Below are 25,577 nucleotides of genomic sequence, written 5' to 3'. Positions count from 1 at the left end.
GTCATATATCTCTACACAAATTACAAGGGTGTGTAGCGGTCAGCATACCTAATAAACTATAGCAGACTCTTCATCACACCTTTCCATAGACATGATGAATCACTAAGAAATTATTTAATGAAATAACTCAGTAATTTTATTTTTATTAAAGCACAGCTCACCTATGTTTTTTTTTTTTAATATTTATTTATGTGGCTGCGTTGGGTCTTAGTTGCGGCACGTGGGATCTCCATTGTGGCATGCAGGTTCTTTCGTTGAGGTGCATGGGCTCTTCGTTGCAGCACGTGGGCTTCTCTCTAGTTGTGGCGCGTGGGATCCAGAGTGTGCAGGCTCAGTACTTGCGGTGCGTGGGCTTAGCTGCCCCACGGCATGTGGGATCTTAGTTCCCTGACCAGGGATCAAACCCTCGTTCCCTGCATTGGAAGGCGGATTCTTAATCACTGGACCACCAGGGAAGTCCCAATAATTTTAGAAGAATGTTAATATAATTGCTAACATTTTGTAAATTTACACAACTCTTGAAAAGAACTAAAAGTTCATGATGAATGTGGATACAGCTTTCAAGGGGTTCATGGCCTGCTGGGCACTGATATTCTACTGATGGCAGGATACTTCCTTCCTTCCTCCCCTCCTCCCTTCCCTCCTTCCTCCCCTCCTCCCTTCCTTCCTTTCTTCCTTTTTTTAAAATTTTTGGCTGCACCATGCAGCTTGAGGGATCTTAGTTCCCGACCAGGAATTGAACCCAGGCCACTGTATTGAAAGCGTGGTCCTAACCACTGAACCGCCAGAGAATTCCCAGAATTTTCATTTCTTTACAAAGAGTCAGGCACAGCCTCAACCCCTCTGGCTTTTACTAAGGAAGCAGACGTTCTTGGGAAATTCCCCCTGTTAATCTCCCTTTCTTCTGCCTTTTATTTAACTATGAAATAGGTTAGAAAAACATTGCTTGTATTTCCACATGCTCTCCCCATGTCTGTCTTAAAAACACATAAACAATGATAAAAACTATGAATTCCACCCTCATAGCTAAACATCAAGAGACTGAAAATAGCTAAAAGGGCCTCTGTGAACACAGGATACTGTTACCAAACACAACTTCAGGTGCCCAGTGCATAGTGAGGCTAAACAACCCGAAATGTTAGAGTTTGGAGCAGAGAAAGGTTTACTGCAGGGCCAAGCAAGGAGAATGGGCAGCTCACGCTCAAAAAATCCAAACTCCCTGATGGTTTTCAGGGAGAAGTGTTTTTGTTTTTGTTTTTATTGAAATATAGTTGATTTACAGTGTGCCAATCTCTGCTCTACAGCAAAGTGACTCAGTTATACACATATAGACATTCTCTTTTTTATATTCTTTTCCATTATGGTTTATCACAGGATATTAAATATAGTTACCTATGCTATACATTAGGAACTTGTTTAGGGAGAAGTTTTGCTGGGCAAAATTTGGGATGAGGGCTGTAGGGTGTGACTTTCTTCTGATTGGTTAATGGTGAGGTAACAGGGTGGTGTTCCAGGATTGTCAACCATCAGACTTCTGATTTCAACCAGTCTGGGGTCTCAGCATGTAGTTAACCATCTTCCACCAGGGTGGGGGCCTTAGTTCCTGCAGAAGAACTCAAAAATTCTGTGATGTGTATTACTTGAGCAGGAACCAGGATCCTGCTTTAATAGTTGCACTATCATTTCTTGACTGCTCCTTCTTTGTTTCTGCATTCCCTTACTTCCCTGGTTAGTAACTGTTGGAATCTAGTCTTTGGTATTCAGGAAAGTCTAGGAGGCTGAAGTCTTTATCCTGCAAATAAGAAACTGCGGACACAGAAAGGTTTTTTTACCTGCGAAGGCCCCGCAGGGTCCTGCTCAGTTTCACAACCGGGGACTGACTATAACAGCATGGAGTTTTTGCATGGTTTCCCACTGGGGAGTACATCTCCAGAGTATGCAAGAATAGTCCCAATTCCCAGCCTCATCCCCCAAATTGGTGAGTCTAGATACTTAGTACCATTAATCATCAAAACTGTAGCCACCTAATTTGTTGTTGTCCGTAATGTTGTTTATTTTTATTTTTAAATCTAATTCTAGGTCTCCAATCCCAGCAAGTAGATGTTATATGTAAAATGTAGATAACAGAGTAGACTTCTCTGTGACACCAAATTAAATGTATCCCCTCTACTGCCTATGGCATTCTTCTTGCAGTGACCAGCTCCACAAGCCTGTGGGGTTTTGGGGCTGGGGGGTGGAGACAGGAAGGACATATAAATATGAAACTGGGTTAGAAATTTACATGGCACTACAACACTAGCCAAGATTTCACCAACTAGTATAAATCTAGAGTTTCTATAGCCACTTACTTCCATTTTTGAAAGTTGTATCAAAACTTTGTTTGATATAAAAATTTGTAAATTTTCTATCATCTGTGTTTATTTTCCAGAAGTATTATTAATTTAACTTAACTGTTAGTATTGAAACAGAGCAGGATCTTGTGGGGCTCTCCCAGGTACAAATCCTTTCTGTGTCCTCATTTCTTGTTTGTAAGAAATAGGCTTCATTCAGCCTCCTTGATCTTCCCTGAGTTCCGAAGAGCAGATTCAAACAGTTGTTAATCAACGAAGGGAGGGGATGCAGAAACAAGGGAGGAGAAGTCAAGAAACAATAGTAGTACAGCAGTGGGGCATGGTCCTGGTTCCTTCTCATGGAATATACATAACAGTATCTTTGAGCTCTTCTGCAGGAACTAAGGCCTCCACCCAAGTGGAGGATGGTAACTTCAGGCTGAACACACAGATTCCCAGAGCACCACCCTGCATCTCTCACCCCAAATACTGCCCATAAAACTTCTCCCTGAAAACCACCAGGGAGTTGGGATTTTTTGGACATGAGCTGCCCATTCTCCTTGCTTGGCCCTGTAGTAAACCTTTCTCTGCTCCAAACTCTGACATTTTGGTTTGTTTGGCCTCACTGTGCATCTGGCACATGAACTTGCGTCTGGTCACAGTCTCAATAAATGTGTCCACGTAGAAGTGGGTATATGGAGTTCTTCTCTGAGAATAAATCTCTGTATTCAATTAAAAGGTGGATTTTTTGAGAGGCTGTTGTTTTTGTTTTCTACTTGCATTCTCCTTAGCTTAGTTTTATAATGTAATAATGCTAACCTATAATCACATCTTGGAAAATATTCAAACACACATACCTGAATTAACACAACTTGTCAAATTTTAACCTGGCATTTGGCCAAGGTAGAGTAAGCGACTGGATTTATGCTCCTACCTTGTGATATAATAAAAAGTAAATATTCGGTCTTTGTCCTTAGTTCCTAGCACACAGCTCCAAAAACTCTTGGAAATCTCCCAGAGTGATAAGAGTATCTTTCTTTGCTAATGAGATGACTGGTGACTGGGGCCCATCGGTAGCTTCAGGAGGGGGGCTGGTCACCAGAAGGACCAAGGCAGATTAGATGGTTAGAACTTTCAGCCCCACCCACTGACCTCTGCAGAGGGGAAAGGGGCTGGAGATTGAGCTAATCACCAATAGGCAATGATTTAATTGATAACGCCTACACGATGAGACCTTGATTAAAAACCTTAAACAGGGTTCAAGGAGCTTCTGGATTGATGAACACATTGAGATGCTGGGAGGTTGGTGCACCGGAGAGGGCATGGACGCTCCATGCCCCTTCCCCCATACCTTGCCCTATGTATCTCTTCCATTTGGCTGTTCCTGAGTTGTATCCTTTATAATAAACTGGTATGTAAATAAAGAGAGTGCCTGAGTTCTGTGAGCAGTTCTAGCAAATTACTGAGCCTGAAAGTGGGGAGGGCTGTGGGAACTCCCAACTTTGTAGCCAAGTCAGACAGAAGGGTACCCGGGGTACCTAATACTTGAGACTGGCATCTGAAGTGAGGACAGTCCTGTGGGACTGAGCTCTTAAACCTGTGGAGTCTGATACTAACTCCAGGCAGGTAGCAACAAAATTGAACTGTAGGACACCGAGTTGCTGTTCAGAGTTAGAGAAATGCCTGTTGGTGTGAATAAAACAAAAACAAAAAAACAAACAAAAAAACCCCATACATTTGATGTCAAAAGTGTTGTGTATAAAAATAGTTCAGACACTTGAACAACTAAAAACCAAACAAAATGTATGACACAACAATTCTCAAGACATTAGATATCAGACAACAAAGGACAGTGATCCCTAACAGATGAGAAGCAAAAGATGTAAGCCTGGTGACTGTCCCAGCTTACAAAGAGAGTTTCCTGGCTGTGGTGCAGGAAAGGGTACCCAGGCAGAGACTGGTGGTTTCCCTGAGTTGAGAGGAGACAGAGCTTTGAGTCTGGAAGGCTAGTATGGCTAGAGTTCTCAGGGTAGAGTACTAGAAAGATGAGAGCTACAAAGAGAGAGAACTCTGGAGAAATGCAGAGGGAGAACTCTGGAGAAATGCAGAGGGTCCACCCCTTGGAGAATTCAACTGAGTATTAACCAATATATGTGACCAGAGGCCAAGGAAAGAACCAAGGAAAAGGATTACTGGGAACAATCACTGAAGCTTGCACAGAGCTGGGAGTAGTGTATTTTCCCACCAGCTAGAGTGGAAAATCTTGTAATCCATAGGGCACTGGATAGAGAACTTAGAAGCTGTACTTGGAGGAAAATTTATGGCACTAAACTCCTACATTGGAAAAAAAAAAAAGTCTCATATCAGCAACCTCAATTTCCACCTTAAGAAAGGTAAAAAAGTGAAACCTAAGAAAGCAGAAGATAAGAAAAAAAAAAAAAAAAAAAAACAGAAGATGGAGAATTCAACTGAGTATTAACCAATATATGTGACCAGAGGCCAAGGAAAGAACCAAGGAAAAGGATTACTGGGAACAATCACTGAAGCTTGCACAGAGCTGGGAGTAGTGTATTTTCCCACCAGCTAGAGTGGAAAATCTTGTAATCCATAGGGCACTGGATAGAGAACTTAGAAGCTGTACTTGGAGGAAAATTTATGGCACTAAAAATAAAGACCAGACAAGAAATCAATGGAATAGAAAAACAGAGAAAAATTAATGAATACCTTTCTCAGTTATTTGAAAATATTAATAAAATATTAATAAAATTGGTAAAACTCTAGCGAAAATGATCAGTAAAAAAAAAGAGACAGGACACAAATTAGCAATATCAGGTAATACTGTTACAAGTCCAAGCTTGCTCTGTTCACCACCAGACAGGCCAATGAATCAGAGACCAGGAGTTGAGGCAAGGAATACAACTTTATTCGGAGAGCTGGCAGACCGAGAAGACGGCAGAATACTGTCTCTGAAAAACCATCTTTTCTGGGTCTGGATGCCAGTTTCTTTTATACAATCAGAGAGGGAGAGGTGGTGAGGAAGTAAAGTAAAAGGGCCATCAGTCTAGCAAAACATCTCCTGGAACGACCAAGCCTTGGTGAGGGGATGTGTTAGTTTCTTCTTTCTTGCAGCCATTCACAGGTAGGCAGGGTTCCCTGAGGCAGGCCATTATGTATGATTATAATAACAAAAGCAACAAAAAGCAAAGGTTAAAGTCAAACATCCAACGTTGAGTCCGATTTACCTCTTCCCCGTTACCAATATTACTATAGATTCTACGTATATCAAAAAGGATAATAAGAGAGTATTATAACTTTATGCCAATAAATTGTTGTTGCTGTTATTGTGCCAACAGCCTAGATGAAATGAACAGATTTCTTGAAAGATACAAACTACCAAAGCTCACTCAAGAAGAAACAGATAACCAGAATAGTCCTATCTCTATTAAATAAAATTAATTTGTAGTTAAACCTTCCAATAAAGAAAACTTCAGGCCCAGATGGCTTCCCTGAGTTCTACCAAACATGTACAGAAGAAATCAATCTAATTCTAAACAAACTCTTCCAGAAAACTGAAGAGGAAAAACTACATACAACTCATTCTATGAGCATTGCTCTAACACCAGAACCAGAAAAAGATGTAATGGGGAAGAGCTAAATGGGACTCCATGTTGGATCTGTTTCTTTGACTTTAACCTTTGCTTTCCCGTTGCTTTTGTTATTATAATCATACATAATGGCCTGCCTCAGGGAACACCGCCCACCTGTGAATGGCTACAAGAAAGAAGAAATGAACACATCCCCTCACTGAGGCTGGCCATTCCAGGAGATGTTTTGCAAGACTGATGGAACTTTTTACTTTACTTCCTTGCCACCTCTCCCTCTCTAGTTTGACTTTTTACTTTACTTCCCTCTCTGACTCTAGAAAAGAAACTGGCATCCAGACCCCGATGAGATGGTCTTTTGGGGACCCTAGTCCACCATCTTCATGGTCTGCTGGCTTTCCAAATAAAGTCGTATTCCTTGCCTCAACACCTCATCTCCCGATTTACTGGCCTGTCACGTGGTGAGCAAAGTAAGCTTGGACTCGGTTACAGTTACTACAAGAAAAGAAAACTGCAGACAACACAGACATAAAAATTCTTATTAACAGGTGTTAGTGGGAATTCCCTGGCAGTCCAGCGGTTAGGTCTCCGTGCTTTCACTGCCAAGGGCCCAGGTTCTATCCCTGGTCAAGGAACTAAGATCTCACAAGCCATGCATGGCGTGGCCAAAAAAACAAAAAACCCAGAAATGCAAAGTTGGTTTAATATGCAAAAATCAATCAATGTAATTAATTATATTAAAAGATTGGAAAAAAATGATGATCATCTCAATTGATGGCGAAAAAGCATTTGAAAAATTCTAACATCCATTTCTGATTAAAAAAAAATTTTTTTCAGGACTTCCCTCGTGGCACAGTGGTTAAGAATCCTCCTGCCAATCAATGCAGGGGACACGAGTTCAAGCCCTGGTCCGGGAAGATCCCACATGCCGTGTACACCACAACTACTGAGCCCACGTGCCACAACTACTGAAGCCCGTGTGCCTAGAGTCCGTGCTCCACAGCAAGAGGAGCCACCACAATGAGAAGCCCGTGCACTGCAACGAAGAGTAGCCCCTGCTCGCCACAACTAGAGAAAGCCTGCAAACAGCAACAAAGACCCAACACAGCCAAAAATAAATTTAAAAAAAAAGAATTAAAAAACAATTTTTTTTTCAGAAAACTAGGAATAAAAGGGAACTTCATCAACCTGATAAAGGCATCTATGAAAAACATACAGCCAATATCATACTTAATAATGAAAGAATAAATGCTTTCTCCCTAAGATCAGAAACAAGGTAAAAATGCTTGCTCTTACGACTTTTTTTCAATATTGTATTAGAGGAGCTATCAAGTGTAACGAGGAAAGAAAAATAAATAAAAGGCATCCAGACTGGAAAGAAAGAAGTAAAACTGTCTTAACACAAATAAAATGACCATCTATGTAGAAAATCCAAATCCACCAAAGAGTTGCTATTGAGCTTAGCGGGTGTAGCAAAGTTACAAAATACAAGGTCAATATATGAAAATCAACTGTATTTCTACATATTACCAATAAACAATTAAAACTGAAATTCTTAAAAATACCATTTATAATAGCACAAAAATAGAAACTAGGGATATGTCTGACAAACAATGTGAAAGTCCTATACTCTGAAAACTACAAAACACAGCTAAGGAATTAAAGAAGATCTAAACAAATGGAGAGATACATCTTGTTTATGGATTGGCAAACTCAGTGTTAAGATGCTTCAGTTCTTCCCCAAATTGATCTATAGCTTCAACACAATCTCAATCAAAATCCCAGTAGGCATTTTTTGTAGAAATTGACAAACTGATTCTAAAATCCACATGGAAATGCAAAGGTTATAGAACAGCCAAAACAACTTTGAAAAGAACAAAGTTGGAAGGCTAACAATATCTGACTTCAAGACTTATCAGTATAAAACTTCAGTAATCAAAATAGTGTTATATTGGTGGAAAGATAGTCAAATAGATCAATAAAACAGAAGAAAGTCCAGAAATAGACCATACATGTGGACAACTGATTTTGACAAAGGTGCAAAGGCAATTCAATGGAATAATCTTTTCAACAACTAGTGCTTGAACAACTGGATAGTCATACAGCAAAAAACGAACAAAAAAAACCCAACCTCAAGCCATACCTCACGTTATATACAAAATTAACTCAAAATAGATCATAAACCCAAATTTAAAACCTAAAACTCTAAAACTTTTAGAATAACACGTAGGAGATAAATTTTTGTGACATTGGGTTAGGCAAAGATTTCCTAGAAATGACACCAAAAGCACAATTCATACAAGAATAAATGGATAAACTGGACTTCATTAAAATGTAAAACTTGTGCTCTTCAAAAGACCTGGGTAAAATAATGAAAAGACAAGTAAAAGACTACAACAGAGGCAAGCAAAAGACAAGCAACATTTTTGCAAAGCTTATAGTTGATAAAGAATTTTTACTCAGGGAGTTCCCTGGTGGTTAGGATTCTGGGCTTTCACTGCTGTGGCCAAGGTTCAGTCCCTGGTCTGGGAACTGAGATCCTGCAAACAGCACAGCCAAAAAAAAAAAAAGAAAGAAAAATATTTTTTACCCAGAACATAAAGAACTCTCAAAATTCAATAAAACAATCAAGTCAGTTTTTTTAGGTAGGCAAAAGATTTCAATCGACACTTCATCAAAGAAGATATATAGTTGGCAATTAAGTACATAAAAGATGTTCAAAACCATCAGTCAATAAGGAAATGCAAATTAAAACCACAATGACCCATTACTACACACCTATTAGAATGAACAAAATTAAAAAGAATGCCCATACCAAGTGTTGAGGTAGGTGTGGAAAAAACAGAACTCTCATACACTGCTGGTGGAAATGTAAAATGGTACAACTACTTTGGAAAACAGTTAGGTGGTTTATTTTTATTTTTTGGCAGTTTCATTAAAAGTTAAATACATGCGTACCATATAATCTAGCTATTGACTCAGTTCCTAGGTATTTATTCATGAAAAAAGAAAGACTATGTCCATATAATGCCTTATACTTGAATGTTTATAGAAGCTTTATTTATGATAGCCAAGAACTGGAAACAACCCAGATGTCCATCCACAGCTGAACACATAAACAAATCACAGTAGATTCATATAATATGTACTACTGATACACACAACCACATAGATACATCTCAAAGAATTTGCTAAGTTAAAGATGCCAAACAAAACAATGTACATACTGCATGAGTTCATGTATATAAAACCATAGAGAATTCAAAGTAATCTCTACTGACAGAAAGCAGATTGATTGCCTGGAAGGATCTGGGGCAGGGATGAGGAGTCAGAAGAGATTACAGAGAGACAGCTGACGGTTTCATGACTGTGGTGACGGTTGCACGGGTTTCATGTCAAAACTCACCAATATGAATGTGCATGCTTTAAAAAAGGGTAATTTCCTATGTGAAAATTACATCCCCAAAACCCTGTTAAAAAATTTTTTTTTTTAATCTGACACTCTGAATCACATTTGAAAAGCACTAACTCTGGACTTCCCTGGTGACACAGTGGTTTGTGCCTGCCAATGCAGGGGACACGGGTTCAAGCCCTGGTCCGGGAAGATTCCACATGCCGCGGAGCAACTAAGCACATGTGCCACAACTACTGAGCCTGCGCTCTAGAGCCTGTGAGCCACAACTACTGAGCCTGCGTGCCTAAAGCCCGTGCTTCACAAGAGAAGTCACCACAATGAGAAGACCGCTCACCACAACAAAGAGTAGACGCCGCTCTCCGCAACTAGAGAAAAGCCCACGCACAGCGATGAAGACCCAATGCAGCCAAAAATAAATAAATAATTAAAAAAAAGAAAACCACTAACTCTGAAGTATCCTATTAACTGCATATGACACAACTCTTACATTTCTATGGATGAACCAAAAGTGGGCATAGCATGCTAGTAAAAAAGCCCAAGAAATATAGTTGAGAATCTTAGCATGTGATCTCTTAGGAGCTTCAACTTATTTTATTTGGGACCAGATTCTTTTCACTACCAAAACTGTTAAAATAATCTTAGTCCACTTAAAACACATTTAGCATTTAACAAAATCTATAAGAATTCAGAAAATTATTTATGCAGACTGGAGAATAAAGTTAAAATTCAGTATCAAGATCCAAAGTTCCTGAGTTATTCTCAATAACTCAACCTATAAAAGCACCAAAAATAGTAATCTTACACAAATTCTGAGGAAAATTTTTGACCAAATTTTTCTTCTTCATTAAAACACTTAAATTATGTAACAATAAACCTGCAGATACATCTCAGTTTTTTCAACCCTTACTTGCCCTCTAAATGCATTTGCTATGGACTTCCCTGGTGGCGCCGTGGTTGGGAATCCGCCTGCCAATGCAGGGGACACGGGTTCGAGCCCTGGTCTGGGAAGATCCCACATGCTGCGGAGCAACTGGGCCCGTGCGTCCTAACGACTGAGCCTGCACTTTACAGCCCGCAAGCCACAACTGGTAAGCCCACGCACCCAGAGCCCATGCTCCGCAACAAAAGAATCCACAGCAATGAGTAAGCCCACACACCGCATCGAACAGTAACCCCTGCTTGCCTTGACTACAGAAAAGCCTGCATGCAGCAACGAAGACCCAACGCAGCCAAAAATAAATAAATAAATATTTTAAAATAAATAAATACATTTGCTATAGTAGCCGCTGGAAAACTTTCTGTTAGTTTCCCAAACTGATAATCACTGACATTTACTCATTACTGGCATTTAGCAAGCTTAACTATAGCTTTAAATGCTGTTTAATTTGTTATACCTTCAACCAGGAGTTAGCATCTTTCTAGCATCATTTCTGTAGTTAGGAATGCAATTTAGTGAAAAGTATTTCCCACTAAAATTGTAGCAGTTTATCTAGTTATTTTCACTATTTTACTCTCTCTTCATTCCAAAGTGTACAGCATTCTGAACCTAAAACATACGCCTTTTACTACTGCACTCAAAATAAATTAATTATATTTAGTTCATGGAAATTGTGTGAGTGTGTGTATAAAATTCATCAGGCATTCTTCCATGTAGTATGCTTCTGAGAATGAAATTTATACACACACTCACACTCACACACACATATTTGGGTTCAGGAAGTATGTTATTACATTATACAAAGCAGTAAGTAAATTCCATAAATTCTGTATCAATGTTAACTTTTAACACTCATGTGATAGATGATAGCTTAGTAACTTGATAAAATGTTTATCTCAACAGTGATTCTGGCTAGAGTCATTTTTCTATTTCTGGCTTATTAAATGATAAGCTGCTTTTAACTACATGCAAAAAATATTTTTAGGTAATCCCTAATAATTACAAATTAACCTCAAAGGATTGTAGGCAAAATGTTAGGAAGATGTCAGTATCTGTTTCAGCTACTTACAGAGATCTATATTTCACTTTTATATTCAATTACATATTTTCCCCACAAATGGCAGCTTCTTTGCTTATATGAAAACTAGCAGACTTCCCTGGTGACGCAGTGGTTAAGAATCCTCCTGCCAGTGCAGGGGACATGGGTTCAAGCCCTGGTCCAGGAAGATCCCACATGCTGCGGAGCAACTAAGTCCATGTGCCACAACTACTGAGCCTGCGCTCCAGAGCCCACGAGCCACAACTACTGAGCCCATGTGCCACAATTACTGAAGCTCGTGTGCCTAGAGCCTGTGCTCCACAGCAAGAGAAGCCACTGCAATGAGAAGCCTGAGCACCACAACAAAGAGCAGCCCCTGCTCTCCGCAACTAGAGAAAGCCTGAGCGCAGCAATGAAGACCCAACGCAGCCAAAAATTAATAAATAAATTTATTTTAAAAAAACAAACTAGCAATGTCTTATATAAATAAAGGTCTTACCTGAACGCTTATCCTCTAGGTGTGTCGCTAAATCTGACATCTTCACAAAGGACAGTGTGTTTTTTTGAAATTTTGCTTTAAATGTAATTGCCCTTATATCATCATCAAACAGGCACTCACAGGATGACCATGGTGTCGTATGCAATTCTAGGTTCTCCAGGATGCAATTGCGCTGAACAAAAAGATATTTAAATTCCCAAATGTAATCTTAAACAAAACAAAAACAAAAAGTTACCAAAAAGGAAATAATCTAGGCTCAAAATCAGATTAAATAGATTGACCTGATTAAATCAGTTAAATACAACTTTCATCACATGAAGGAATTTGGATATAAAGATGCAAAATATGAATGTTGTATTAAGGCAATAAGATAAGAATGCTAGAGATAATTTTAACAAAAATTTTTCTAAAGATTACTTGGTCTCCTAAACAGTCATAATTTATCATAACCAACTGCTTTTCAAAGTAGCAAACTCTCATTTTGATATCTACAGAAAAGATTTTTTAAAATAATGGCATAGAAATGGACGTCTGCCATAATCAATATTACTCATTGATTTTTCAACACCCTAGTTTCCTTTTATATTTATTCATTTATTTATTTATTTATTTATTTAGTTGCACTGGGTCTTAGTTGAGGCAGGTGGGCTTCCTTAGTTGTGGCTCTCAGGCTCCTTACTTGTGGCATATGGGCTCCTTAGTTGTGGCTTGAGAGCTCTTTAGTTGTGGCATGCGAACTGTTAGTTGTGGCATGCATGTGGGAATCTAGTTTCCTGATCAGGTATTGAACCTGGGCCCACTGCATTGGGAGTGCAGAGTCTTAACCACTGTGCCACCAAGGAAGTCCCCTTAGTTTTCTTATTTAGCTAATTTTTCCACAACAAAAAAAAGCATTTAGACTCAGTTGCTCCTATTTTTAATTCCCTTAGTAATAATTCTGAACCACAGTAGCACAGACCTTCTTGCCAAATAATCAGACTATAAATTAATAGATTCAACTTTAAAACTATATCAAAACAAAAAGAGGTCTCTTAGCACTAAGTTTTCTAATGACAGTTGTCTTTTTAGTTTCCCACATACTTCAGGCCATAAATCTAATTCACAACACCCTACCGGCTTCCTCAGTTTCTTTCATTGGACAGCTTTTTTTTTGTGGACAATCTTAAAACAAGTCAATACATCTGTATAGACAGAGCATCATTAGAAAGAACTAAAGCATATATATTCCAAGCTGTTGCTTAAAACCAATCACTATTTTAAAATAGCTTTCTTGCCTTATTATAAAATACATGCTTAATCACAGATAAGCAAAGAAATAAATGGCAGCTATAATCAACACCTCAAAATAAACACAGTTAATATTTTAGTGGCCATCTAGTTGTTCCTTTTTTAAATATTTGAATTTCTAATGCACCTGTAATTTATTTTGGCACAAATATAAAGTATAAGTTTAATTCTTATTTTTTTCTCAAATTGTTAGCCAGATATTCCAAATATTATTTACTCTTTTTTAAAGGAAAAAAATTTGCTTTAATTTTTAAATTATAAAATAAAATATACTTTTCATAAAATATTTAGACAGTAAAAGAAAAGTAATAGGTAAGATAAGATTGCCCATGTTTCAATAAAATGGATAATGGGTACCTCAGTTCATTATATTATTCTGTCTATATGTTTGAAGTTTTTAAAAAATATATTTATACATTTATTTATTTTTGGCTGCATTGGGTCTTCGTTGCTGTGCTCAGGCTTTCTCTAGTTGTGGCGAGCAGGGGCTACTCTTCGTTGCGGTGCATAGGCTTCTTATTGGGGTGGCTTCACTTGTTGTGGAGCACGGGCTCTAGGCACACAAGTTTCAGTAGTTGTGGCACGTGGGCTCAGTAGTTGTGGCTCAAGGGCTCTAGAGCACAGGCTCAGTTCTTGTGGTGCACAGGCTTAACTGCTCCACGGCATGTGGGATCCTCCTGGACCAGGGCTCGAACCCATGTCCCCTGCATTGGCAGGCAGATTCTTAACTACTGCATCACCAGGGAAGTCCCAGTTTGAAGTTTTTTATACTAAAAGGTTTAAAAAATAAATGCAGACTCCATACATGCATAAAATTCAAACTAAAGGTATAAAGAAAAAATAAAAACCACATAATACTACTATATAGAAATAGCCAGTGCTAGCATTTTAGTATCTGTATTTCCAGATTTTAAAAAATTAATTAATTAATTATTTTTGGCTGTGTTGGGTCTTCCGTGCTGCACACGGGCTTTCTCTAGTTGTGGTGAATGTGGGGCTAATCTTCGTTGCGGTGCATGGGCTTCTCATTGCAGTGGCTTCTCTTATTGTGGAGCACGGGCTCTAGGTTCGCAGGCTTCAGTAGCTGCAGCACGTGGGCTCAGCAGTTGTGGCTTGCAGGCTCTAGAGAGCAGGCTCAGTAGTTGTGGCGCATGGGCTTAGTTGCTCCGCGGCATGTGGGATCTTCCCAGACCAGGAATCAAACCTGTGTCCCCTGCACTGGCAGGCAGATTCTCAACCACTACGCCACCAGGGAAGTCCCTGTATTTCCAGATTTTTTAATGTGTATATACATACTTACATATTCACTTTTATTAAAATGAGATCCTATTACACATGAAGTTTTATAACCTAGTTTTTTAAACTAAATATTCTATAACATACATCTCTCCAGGCTAGTGAACATACATATCTTTGATAGTGAATATCTTTGTGTGTCTACCAGACCACAAATAACCCCCTTAACTGTTCCCCCACCCTCTGAAATAAGCTCAGATATTCCAACTGGTACTTTTTTTTTCTTTTTTTTTTTCTGGCCGCTTAGTGCAGCATGAGGGAATTTAGTTCCCATACCCCCTACAATGGAAGTGCAGAGTCCTAACCACTGGACTGACAGGGAACTGCCTACTTTTTGACCCTGTCCTCCAGGCCACAGCTGACTGAATCAAATTCAACCTAGGCAATCAGATTCTCTTTGCTGGGAACTTACAAATGGAACTGGTCTCTTAAAAGGAAAAGTAAAACAGGAGCTACAGAGTAACCATCTGCTTTCTGTAAGGTTGATAAGCAGGGAAAGTCTAGACTGAGTGAATAAGGCAGATCCACAGAAATGGTGCCTGGGACCCAAAAGGCTTTTCAGCTCCTAGTTCCAAGTCCCCCTGAAACCCATCACTCTTGTCCTATGTACTATGACATACTCCTGTATACTTCCAATATATCCCCCTTAATTGTTTAAGTTAACCACAATAGAGTTCTAGTTTTAACTACAAGTCCTCAGTGTCCAAGTTCAAATATAATTTCTTAATACATCCAATGGATTGCAAAACCTTCATGTGTGTGCATTTTTAACTTTGTGATTCTTTTCTTATCATTTGAAACAAGCCAAGTTATTTCCTCCTCAAACTTGAGTCTTTTACTCCTTAAAGACAGTGGGAACCTTGAATGGCTGCTTGATCTGGGTTTTTTTGGTTTTTCTGGCCATGCTGAGGGGCATGCAGGATCTTAGTTCCCCGACCAGGGACTGAAACCATGCCCCCTACAGTGCAAGCACGGAGTCTTACCCACTGGACCACTAGGGAAGTCCTCTGTACTTTATTCTTCATTCATTCATAAAGAAAATATCTACTAGCACAGGCAGTGCTGTGTGATGGGGATACAATCGTGAACAAGCTAGTCAGGGTGCTTTTATTCACAGACTTTACAACCTACTGGGAAATTTAGTTAATTACCAAGCAAGCAAATAAGCTGGATCATCTATCTGCGTTAGGTGGCATGAGTACTATACAAAGAGTGACCTGGGACTTCCCTGGTGGCGCAGTGGTTAAGAATCTTCCCTGGTGGCGCAGTGGTTAAGAATCTGCCTGCCAATCCAGGGAACACGGGTTTGAGCCCTGGTTCGGGAAGATCCCACATACTGCGGAGCAGCTAAGCCTGTGCTCCACAACTACTGAGCCTGTGCTCTAGAGCCTGCGAGCCACAACTAATGAAGCCCGTGCGCCAAGAGCCCGTGCTCCGCAACAAGAGAAGCCACCGCAATGAGAAGCTCGCGCTCCTCAACGAAGAGTAGACCCCGCTCACCACAACTAGAGAAAGCCCCCTCGCAGCAACAAAGACCCAATGTAGACAAAAAAAAACAAAGAGTGACCTGATAGGGAGTGATTATGTATATTCATGTGTGAGGCCTCTCTGGAAAAATGAAATTGGAGAGCCATCCGTGTGGGAGAGCTGCAGGAAAAAGCACTCTAGGCAGGGGAAACATGTAAATTCAAGATCCCAAGGCAGGAAAAAGGCTGGCATGTTCAAGTCACAGAAAGGAGTTAAGCTAGTAGGTCTGAGGGAGACTGACCAGTACTGAGACAATTCGTGATACAATTCTGTATTTGAATCATGAATTAAGGGTATGTACGGATATCAAACCTCCGTGCAGACATAACTGTGATTTTGCATGAAGTATAATTATAAAGGTTGAGATCACTTGTATTATTCTGTGCTTAATTAGTAATGTCACGAGAGTGCTTTATTGTAATCTGTTATACTTTTAAAATATTAGACTTCTATTAAATGATTTCAGGAGAATATTGCATTGGCAAGGCATTTAGTTCTGAATAGCCTATTTTATGCATACCCAGTTCCCAAGAAGCCCACCCTCATTAGGACCTAAACTGTGACCAACGCTTGCTACATATGAGGCATATCAAATTCCTACTAACAACGCGTATTTCTAAAAAATGCAAATTGGGGATTAGTTTCTTATTATTCTTCTCCAAAACACTGACTCTGTTATCTTCAGTATTCAGTAATGACTGCTTGACGATCATTTCTGATTATATCACCTACATGTGAGTCTGTTTTCCTTGGGAACAAGTAAAACCAGGGCCCAGTACAGAAAGAATAATACAGAGAATGCCTTAAGAAAAAAAAAGAAATACTAAATGAATAGACAGAATGCTAACAATTTGTGAAAGTAGAATCACTTACTTAAATGAGTCTTCAAAATTGGTATTTTCCCATTTTAGAAAGAATGATCTTGAGGTATTAAGGTGGATATTAAAACTTAAAAAACAATGATTATAAATAAACATGCTGAATGAATGAACAAAGAACAACTACACCTTAATTCCTGGATTCATAAATTTTCAATATTAACTTAAATATCATAGAATTATCTAGGGATAACTACAATTCCTCTTCTATTAACCAAATAGCTATTAGTTTTGAAAGAATATTCATATTAAGCATGGAGCAATCTGCTTTGCTACAGCTGCACTGTCACTGGAATGACACCTTCGACCTACATTCTGCTCAACATGCAGTAAACTCATGTTCCTGGCCATGGCACGGTGGTCAACAATGATGGTTTGTCTATCATTGACACATGTTTCAGATTTCTCAACCAAACAAATATTTGTCACTGTTTGATCTTAACAAAAAAGTCAAAAGTCAAATCCTAGTTATGGGCTATTAATGATTAAGAGAGACAATGTGATAGATCTTTATTTTTTTGTTTGTTTATTTTTGTGATAGATCTTTAGATAACTATTTTGAAATAGACGTTTGAAAGAAACATTAACTCTTTCAGGTAAAAAAGAATGGGTCACATACTTAATCTTTGCATTAATTTAGCAGAGTAAAATAACTCATAAGCCAGTAATTAAACTGTCTCTGATTGCTACAGCTAAAGGATCTCACAATATCAAAAGGAAGATGTTATACTATTTTATTGAAACATCAATTCCATTCAATTCAATACATCATAAGCGATTAACTTATGCTTCAAAGAAAAATGTAATCATGTGTCATACTGTAAACATGAACATTCTATGGATGGCTAATAGTCCACACTTTTAAAACAACTGGAATAAAAACCTGGGGCACAGTAATTTATTAAACAGTAACACTGCGACTTGAAAGAGTTAATGCAACTCCCCTAACATCTGCCCTATAACCAGAGAGAAGTTTATTTATCAGAGTACTTTGGCTGAATAAAAATTGTAGAAGCGTCTCCAGAATTAAATTTTTAAACAACATTATCCAAAGAAGGTAAGATCTTCACTATAAAGGTAAAGTAGTATACCTGGGAATAAACAGAAGATTTTATTTTGCTACCATTAATTATAGAAGACTTTTTAGATCACTGAGTTGCTTACAGGAGGTGTAAAATTATAACAGAAGAAATCTGCAAAAGAATATTCAATCATGATCAATTATATTTCAAACGTAGTCTGATCTCCAGAGTCTCTTCATCTTAGGCTCATAAGCATTAATCATTTACCTAACTATAAATAGATTTAATGCTTTTTGGTGTATTTACCTTTTTTCCTTTGAAGTTGAGGGTACCAGGCTGCTCCAGGACCCCATAATACAAGCACATAATGTTGACCGTGGGCCTGTTCCACTGTTAACATAACTTTCCTTTGCTTCTGTCCTCTATAACTGTATAATGCCTCTGGAAAAGGAAAAGGAATATTTTAGTTGGCATTACTCTATTACATGTGATACTGTACTTCAGTGTCTAATGATATCTACTGATAACCAAATGGTACACTAAGATGGTCCTGTATCTTAATTTTTTTTAATTGAAGTACAGTTGATTTACAATATCGTGTTAGTTTCAGGTGTACAGCACGATTCAGAAGAATATACATATATATATTCTTCAGATTCTCTTCCCTTATAAATTATTACAAAATATTGAGTATAGTTCCCTGTGCTATACAGTAGGTCCTTATTGTATCTTAATTTTTTTATAACCTAAAATTAAGGAGGAACCGAAAATGTTTACCTGTCAGTATAGTGATATCAACAACTCTTAGAACTGCATGGACTAATACGTCTGGCTGAAGCTGCTCCAATTCTACAAATTCTATACTGCTCATTTTCTGAAGCTGCCTCTGAGGAAGATCTCTGAGATAGGAATGTTTTGAAGACACATATGCCAGTAAGTCTTGAAGTACAATATCACTAACCATACTGGAATCTAAGAAAGAAAGAAAAAAAAAAGACCACATGTACAAAACATGGAAACATTATATTTTCCTAATAACATGATATCTTCTTAGAACTGTTTTTTATGTTGTAAAGTGTGATTAAATATAAAACATGATTTCATTTCTATAAAACATGTAGCTTATTCTTGAATCAGTTTAGATGACAAAATAGGCTTGATATTTTTAACCAATGGAAATGGAATTATTTACCATCTCCAGAAAACTTGCCCTGCTCCCTTACTTCTCTATTTTGTTAATACTATCATTTTTCCACCACTTAACCAAGACCAATATTTCAATTATTTTTTGATTTCTCCATTACCCTGTTGTATCCAACCAGTTCCCTAACTCCTGGAGTCTGATCTGATCACGTCTTCCTCAACTATCCCAGCCACTGCTATTCTTTTTTTAACATCTTTATTGGGGTATAATTGCTTTACAATGGTGTGTTAGTTTCTGCCCCATAACAAAGTGAATGAGTTATACATATACGTATGTTCCCATATGTCTTCCCTCTTGCGTCTCCCTCCCTCCCACCCTCCCTAACTGCTATTCTTCCTCAAGACTGTTAGCATTTCTCATCTGAAATACTCGGAGACTCCCCTAACTGGCTCTCCCAGAACATGCCTTATTTATTCCTTCTCACTGCTAAGCCTCTGCCTTCACTATATTCACTGGCTATAATGCTGTCATCCTCCTCTCTCTGCATCCAACTACACAGAAAAACGACCACTATAGACTCCCAGTGATGTCTCCTTCCCCTGAACTTAGTTTTTATCTCTAACTCTCATTTGGCATTTGTGCATGCACTACTTTATATTTCTCTTGATTGTTAGATCGATTATTTAATGCTTAAGTCATTATGCTACTTAGATGTTTTTTCTCTCCTGTCTCAAGTTTTTTCCTTATTTTTGTATGTACTTTACATACAATAAAATACACATTTTAAATGTACAGATTGATGAGTTTTGCTGATTAAAATTTAATTTCCCTGAAGGAAAGGGAGGTATGTTTGAATAAATGACTAATTGTTGACGAAAAATAAGATCATAGCAAAAAACAGGAGTACTTTTTAAAAAGCAGAGTCTATTAACTGATTTCAATAGAAAAAAATAAATGATTCTTCTTTCCTTCTCTCAGTATCATTTTCATCCTAATGTATTTCTTGTGCCACACTAAAGCCTCATTATTCACTCACTCATCAGTAAACCATGCACTATGTGCCAGGCATTATACCAGGTGCTACGGACACAAAGACATGAACCCAAGGCTGAAGAAATTATCAACCTAGAGATTGATACCAACAATGGGCTTAGGGTATATGCAGTATATGTAAGCATTCCTAAGAGCACACCAAAAGAACTGCCCCGGGAAATTGGAAGAGGCTTTACTGAGGAAATATTTAGCAAGGTTTTGGAAAAATGCCTAATAAAAAAGGTTTCTAGGTAGTAACTGGGAAGGATAGTATATTTCCAGAGAAGGGACTGGTAATCCTTTATGTACCTTAGACGCTTTTGATATTCTGATAAAGCATAGAGACCCATTATCAGTATAATTTTTTTTTTTATGAATAGAGTTTATTTATTTATTTTTGGCTGCGTTGGGTCTTCGTTGCTGCTTGCGTGCTTTCTGTAGTTGTGGCGAGCGGGGGCTACTCTTCGTTGCGGTGCGCAGGCTTCTAATTGCGGTGGCTTCTCATATCTTGGAGCACGGGCTCTAGGTGCGCAGGTTTCATTAGTTGTGGCTCATGGGCTCTAGAGAGCAGGCTCAGCAGTTGTGGCTCACGAGCTTAGTTGCTCCGTGGCATGTGGGATCTCCCCAGACTAGGGCTCGAACCTGTGTCCCCTGCAGTAGCAGGCGGATTCTTAACCACTGCGCCACCAGAGAAGTCCCCAGAATAATATTTTTATAACAGCTTTATTGGAATATAACTTACATACATAAAGTTCACCCTTTGAAAGTGTACAATTCAGTGTTTTTTTTAGTATTTCACAAAGTTGTGTAACTATTACCATTATCTAATTTTAGAACATTTTTATTACAGAATAATATTTTTAAGTTCACGAAATGAAATAGGATAGTAAAACCAATTATATGGAAATAGAGTAATCAAAATATTTTAAAAACTGGGGATAACCTATGAGCCTCATTAAAACATTAAATAACAAGATATAGCAGAGTATGCAGCAACTACTATAATTTCAAAGTATGCCAAAGTATCATGGGCATAAATGATATTCAACTTATCTTCAACAGCTGTAATGTGATATGAAAATATATGTGTTTTCCACTGGTGACCAAGCCACAAGTATTGATAATATTACTGTGGATTGTCACCTTATTCATAATGGAAGGAAATGCTAATTTTCAATAAGCAATTAGTAAAAATAAAGATGTAATATCTTACTGTTACCAGAGATGGAGATGGGGGAAGGGGGAACTGGATGAAGACAGTCAAAAGGTACAAAGTTCCAGTTATAAGATAAATAAGTACTAGGGGTGTAATGTACAACATGATAAATATAATGAACACTGCTGTACATTATATATGAAAATGGTTAAGAGAGTAAATCCGAAGAGTTCTTATCACAAGGAAAAAGAATATTTTTCTATTTCTTTAATTTTGTATCTATGTGAGATGACAGATATTCACTAAACTTACTGTGATAATCATTTCATGATGTACGTAAGTCAAATCATTATGCTGTATGCCTTAAACTTACACAGTGCTGTATGTCAATTATATCTCAATAAAACTGGAAGGGAAAAAAGGATGTAATGTCTTCCCATCCAAGTTTATGGATGCTTTAATGTAGAGGAATCAATTTTCATAGATGAAAGAGTAGGAAGAACTTTTAGAAGGCTAGTGACCATCCAGCAGATGAAAGGGCTAGAAACCAGGCAAGACTGCTTGAAGGGGAAAACGGTGATAGATTTGTGAACTAGTTCTGAGGTAGAATCCAAGAAGCAATTAGATGTGGAGGGTAAAGAAAAGACTGCAGAAGACATCAAGATTTCTGGCACAGCTGAGTGGATGTATAAAAACAAATGTTCTAAAGCTTTTAGAATCTGAAAAATGAAATCTATTCTAATTAAGGTTACTCAATTCCTAAATGAATTTTATAAAATAACTATATGATAGCATAACAAAGATAATGAGCATAAGAGAAAAGAACAGACAGTATGAAAGATGAATGAGAAAAAGGGGAAGAGTGGGGATAAGGAGACCAATTAGGTTACAGCAAAACCCAACTCTAGATATCTCCTTCCACAGCTCCAGTTTATTCACCAGGCCTCCTGATTCCTCCTTCACAATATTTACAGCACATTTGGAATCAGAAAAACTGGGTTCAATTCTGACTTTGTCAATAATGACTCCTCTGAACTTGTACTTAACATCTCTGGGCTTTATTCTTTATCTACAATAAGAGCTTTTTGGGGGGAAAATAGATTGCTAATATCAAATTATTTACTTATTCTTACTTCATAAAAATTTGTACAGAAACATCTGATTACTTAGATTTCAAATAAAATAGTCTACTTCATGAAAACACTGTGTTAAAACTTAGATTTATATACTTAATTTAATAATATTTAAGATAAATTTATATCCTGTCACATTATCAGGACTAGGTTTGTAAAATTTATAACACCTTACTGTAATGAGAAAAGAACAAGAGCACAATACACATATGGATCAGAAGTAAGAATGCTCTCATGAGTTGTAACAACTTGCAAAAACAAAAAAGCTCTTAACTAAACTAACCAAATTGACTTATTCTTTCAGAAGAAAAACAACTGCAATATTATCAAAGTATCAACTGTTAACTATTTCCCTAAATCAAACAAAAAAAGCCTTAGAACATACTTTATTTAGCTACTAACTTGTGTAACCTGTGAAAAACAAGGCAATATAAATTCCTATATAAGTATAAAAACAAATTTGAAGTAACCTCTAAAGGTTATTTAATTAGCTCAAGGTTTTTCACATTGTTCTACAAAACCTGAAGCTCCCCAGGTTCCATGGGATATTCTCCATCCAGAATTAGATCCTAAGATTTTTATGAAATTACTGAACTAGAGTAATCTTACTTGAATCTATATCAAATCTTACTTGAACTATATCTGGTTCTTAAAACCAGAACTATCTACAACATCTGTCTCTCAAATCCCTTGCAAAATATTTACATACCATGTTATTTTCATTATTATAAAACATTATTTACCCTTCCATTGTTATTAACATCTATAAAACATTTATAAAAAGCCATTTAGCTCCTTGGAAATATGCTTTCGAAGATGTAGCAACTTCGAATGCTCATAATAAAAGATTAAACTTTAATCTTTTTTTTCTAAACTTTAATTCTTTAAAGAAATCCCAAAATTAAAAATTGGCTGACTTCAACTGGCCAAAACCATACCGCTTTTAATTACTATAGGTTCACACTAAATCCTGATATCTAAGAGGGCAAATTATTCCTGCTTTTCGTTTTCAAAAATGCCCAGGCTAAAAAATATATAAATATAAATAAATAAATACAATAAATGCCCAGGCTGCTTTTGACCACGTACTCTTTTACCTATCAGAATAATCTTATCAAATTTCATGAAAATCTTATTGGGAGTTTGATTGGATTTTTACTGACTTTCAGAATAATCCTATCAAATTTCATGAAAATCTTATTGGGAGTTTGATTGGATTTTTACTGAATTTAAAGATCAACTTGGAGAGAACTGAAATCTTTACAATGTTAAACCTTTCAGTGAACAAAGTATGTGTATTTACTTCTTTAATTTCTCTTAATTTTTAATTTTTTCATTTAACAACGAAATTGTTAAATTTCTTACTAGGTATTTAGTACCACATGATAATATTGTAAATGGTGCCTTCTCTTTATTTATGTTACTAGTTGTTAGTCACTCCACTCTAGAAATGCAATTGACTTTTGTATATTAACCTTATACCTGGCCACCTCGCTAAACTTTCCCATTATTTCTAATAATTTGCTTGTAGTTTTTTTTGTGTGTGTGTGTGGTACGCGGGCCTCTCACTGTTGTGGCCTCTCCCGTTGCGGAGCACAGCCTCCGGACGCGCAGGCTCAGCGGCCATGGCTCACGGGCCCAGGCGCTCCGCGGCATGTGGGATCTTCCCGCACCAGGGCACGAACCCGTGTCCCCTGCATCAGCAGGCGGACTCCCAACCACTGCGCCACCAGGGAAGACCCCCTTCCCTCTTTTTTAAATATAACTTCTCTCTTTAACAGTGAGAAACCCAATTCTCATTATCTACAATTTATTTACTTACTTGTTCAATTTTAGTACATATACAGAGTGGTTGCTAATCCATTCCTCTTTGAGAAACACTTTTGCTAACTGGATTACAGCATTTATGTACGTTTTTTTCCTTAGCCTTACAGAATCCAGTCAATACACTGTTTTCCAGTTTCTTAAGTTTGTTCTTTCCCCCCCCCACCCTTCTGTGTAGTTATTTTATTCATCTGTAATACTGTTAGGCTCATTTGTCAATGTTCATTCCATTTTGGGTTCCCCCTCCACCAGATTCTAATTGGTTTTAATCATTTATTTTCGGGGGTATATGAAACATCATTGTGGTTCTGTGAGACAGAGCCACACAAAAAGACATACTCAAAGAAGTGTCGCTCCCTCCTCATCAATGTTACCCTATTTCCATTCCCTCTTTCATCTCCCTCATCGATACTACCCTATTTCCATTCCCTCTTTCTTTCTACCCCTTTCCCAACCTTTCCCAAAATTGCAGGTATCCAATCTTGTTATTTCTGGTTTATCCTTTCTGCATTTTTTTTTTGCACAAATGAGGAATTACATGTATATTTTCTTATTCCTCCCTTCTTTCTTAGATGAAGGATAGCATACTACATACACTTTTGGGGGCTTTTTATTTTTCACATAACAATATGTTGTGGAAATCACTTCGTATCACTTCATAGACTCTTTCATTTTCTTTTTACATCTGCATGGTATTCCACTATGTGACTGTACCATAATTTAATCAACCATTCTATGTATGAGCATTTCAATTTTTTCAATGTCTCATAATTATAAACAATACTGCAAACAATAACATTGTTCTGATGTATTTTCATATTTTTGTATTGATAGTTGTATCTTCAGGATGGATTCCTAAAAGTAAGCTTGTTGGGTTGAAAGCCGCGTACATACGTAATTCTGTTAGGTATCACCAAATATCCCTCCAGAAGGGTTGTGGCAATTTACCTTCCCACCAGCGATGTGTAAAAGGGCCTTCTCCCCCACAGCCTCATCAACGGAATGTGTTGTCCTAGTTTTTAATTTTTGCCAATCTGATAGGCGAACAATGACATCTGTGTTGTTTTAACTTGAATTTCTCGCGTCTACTTCCCAGTTTTCCATCAGGTCCGCTGTCGCTCAATTTTTAAGGGTTCTCCACATATTAGGAATACTACCCTTTTGTCTTAGATGTATGTTGCAAATATTCCCTCCAAGTATGCCAGCTGTGTTTGACTTTATGTTGTTTTTAGTCATTCAAATTTTTATTTCTCCATAGGAAAATGTATTAGTCTTGTATTTTACTGTCTCTGGATTCTACGTAATAGTAAGAAAGACTTTCCCTACACCAGGTTTAGAGGGGAATTCATCTATGTTTCCTTCTAGTAGTTATATGGTTTTATTTTTTACATTTAGATTTTTTTTTTGTAATTTATCTTTTTTTTAACATCTTTATTGGAGTATAATTGCTTTACAA

The 25,577-nt window shown here is 37.6% G+C and overlaps 1 protein-coding gene across 3 annotated transcripts in view; it reads right to left on the bottom strand.

Annotated features, from left to right (window-relative positions):
- Nucleotides 1–25,577, bottom strand: part of SHLD2 (shieldin complex subunit 2) — a 98,745-nt gene that overhangs the window by 10,964 nt on the left and 62,204 nt on the right. For all 3 annotated transcript variants that reach the window (XM_024731435.1, XM_024731434.1, XM_024731436.1), the window contains exons 5-7: nt 18,610–18,804; nt 18,139–18,273; nt 11,823–12,029 (exon numbers count right to left, since the gene is read on the bottom strand). In XM_024731435.1, coding sequence (XP_024587203.1) covers nt 11,823–12,029; nt 18,139–18,273; nt 18,610–18,804 — 537 coding nt within the window. The remainder of the gene's footprint in view (nt 1–11,822; nt 12,030–18,138; nt 18,274–18,609; nt 18,805–25,577) is intronic.

This window comes from Neophocaena asiaeorientalis, unplaced genomic scaffold (genome assembly GCF_003031525.2).
Source record: "Neophocaena asiaeorientalis asiaeorientalis breed wild unplaced genomic scaffold, Neophocaena_asiaeorientalis_V1.1 scaffold714, whole genome shotgun sequence".
Lineage (NCBI taxonomy): Eukaryota > Metazoa > Chordata > Mammalia > Artiodactyla > Phocoenidae > Neophocaena > Neophocaena asiaeorientalis.
The sequence above is the reverse complement of the archived record's forward strand: the minus strand, read 5'-3'. Positions and strand labels throughout refer to the sequence as shown.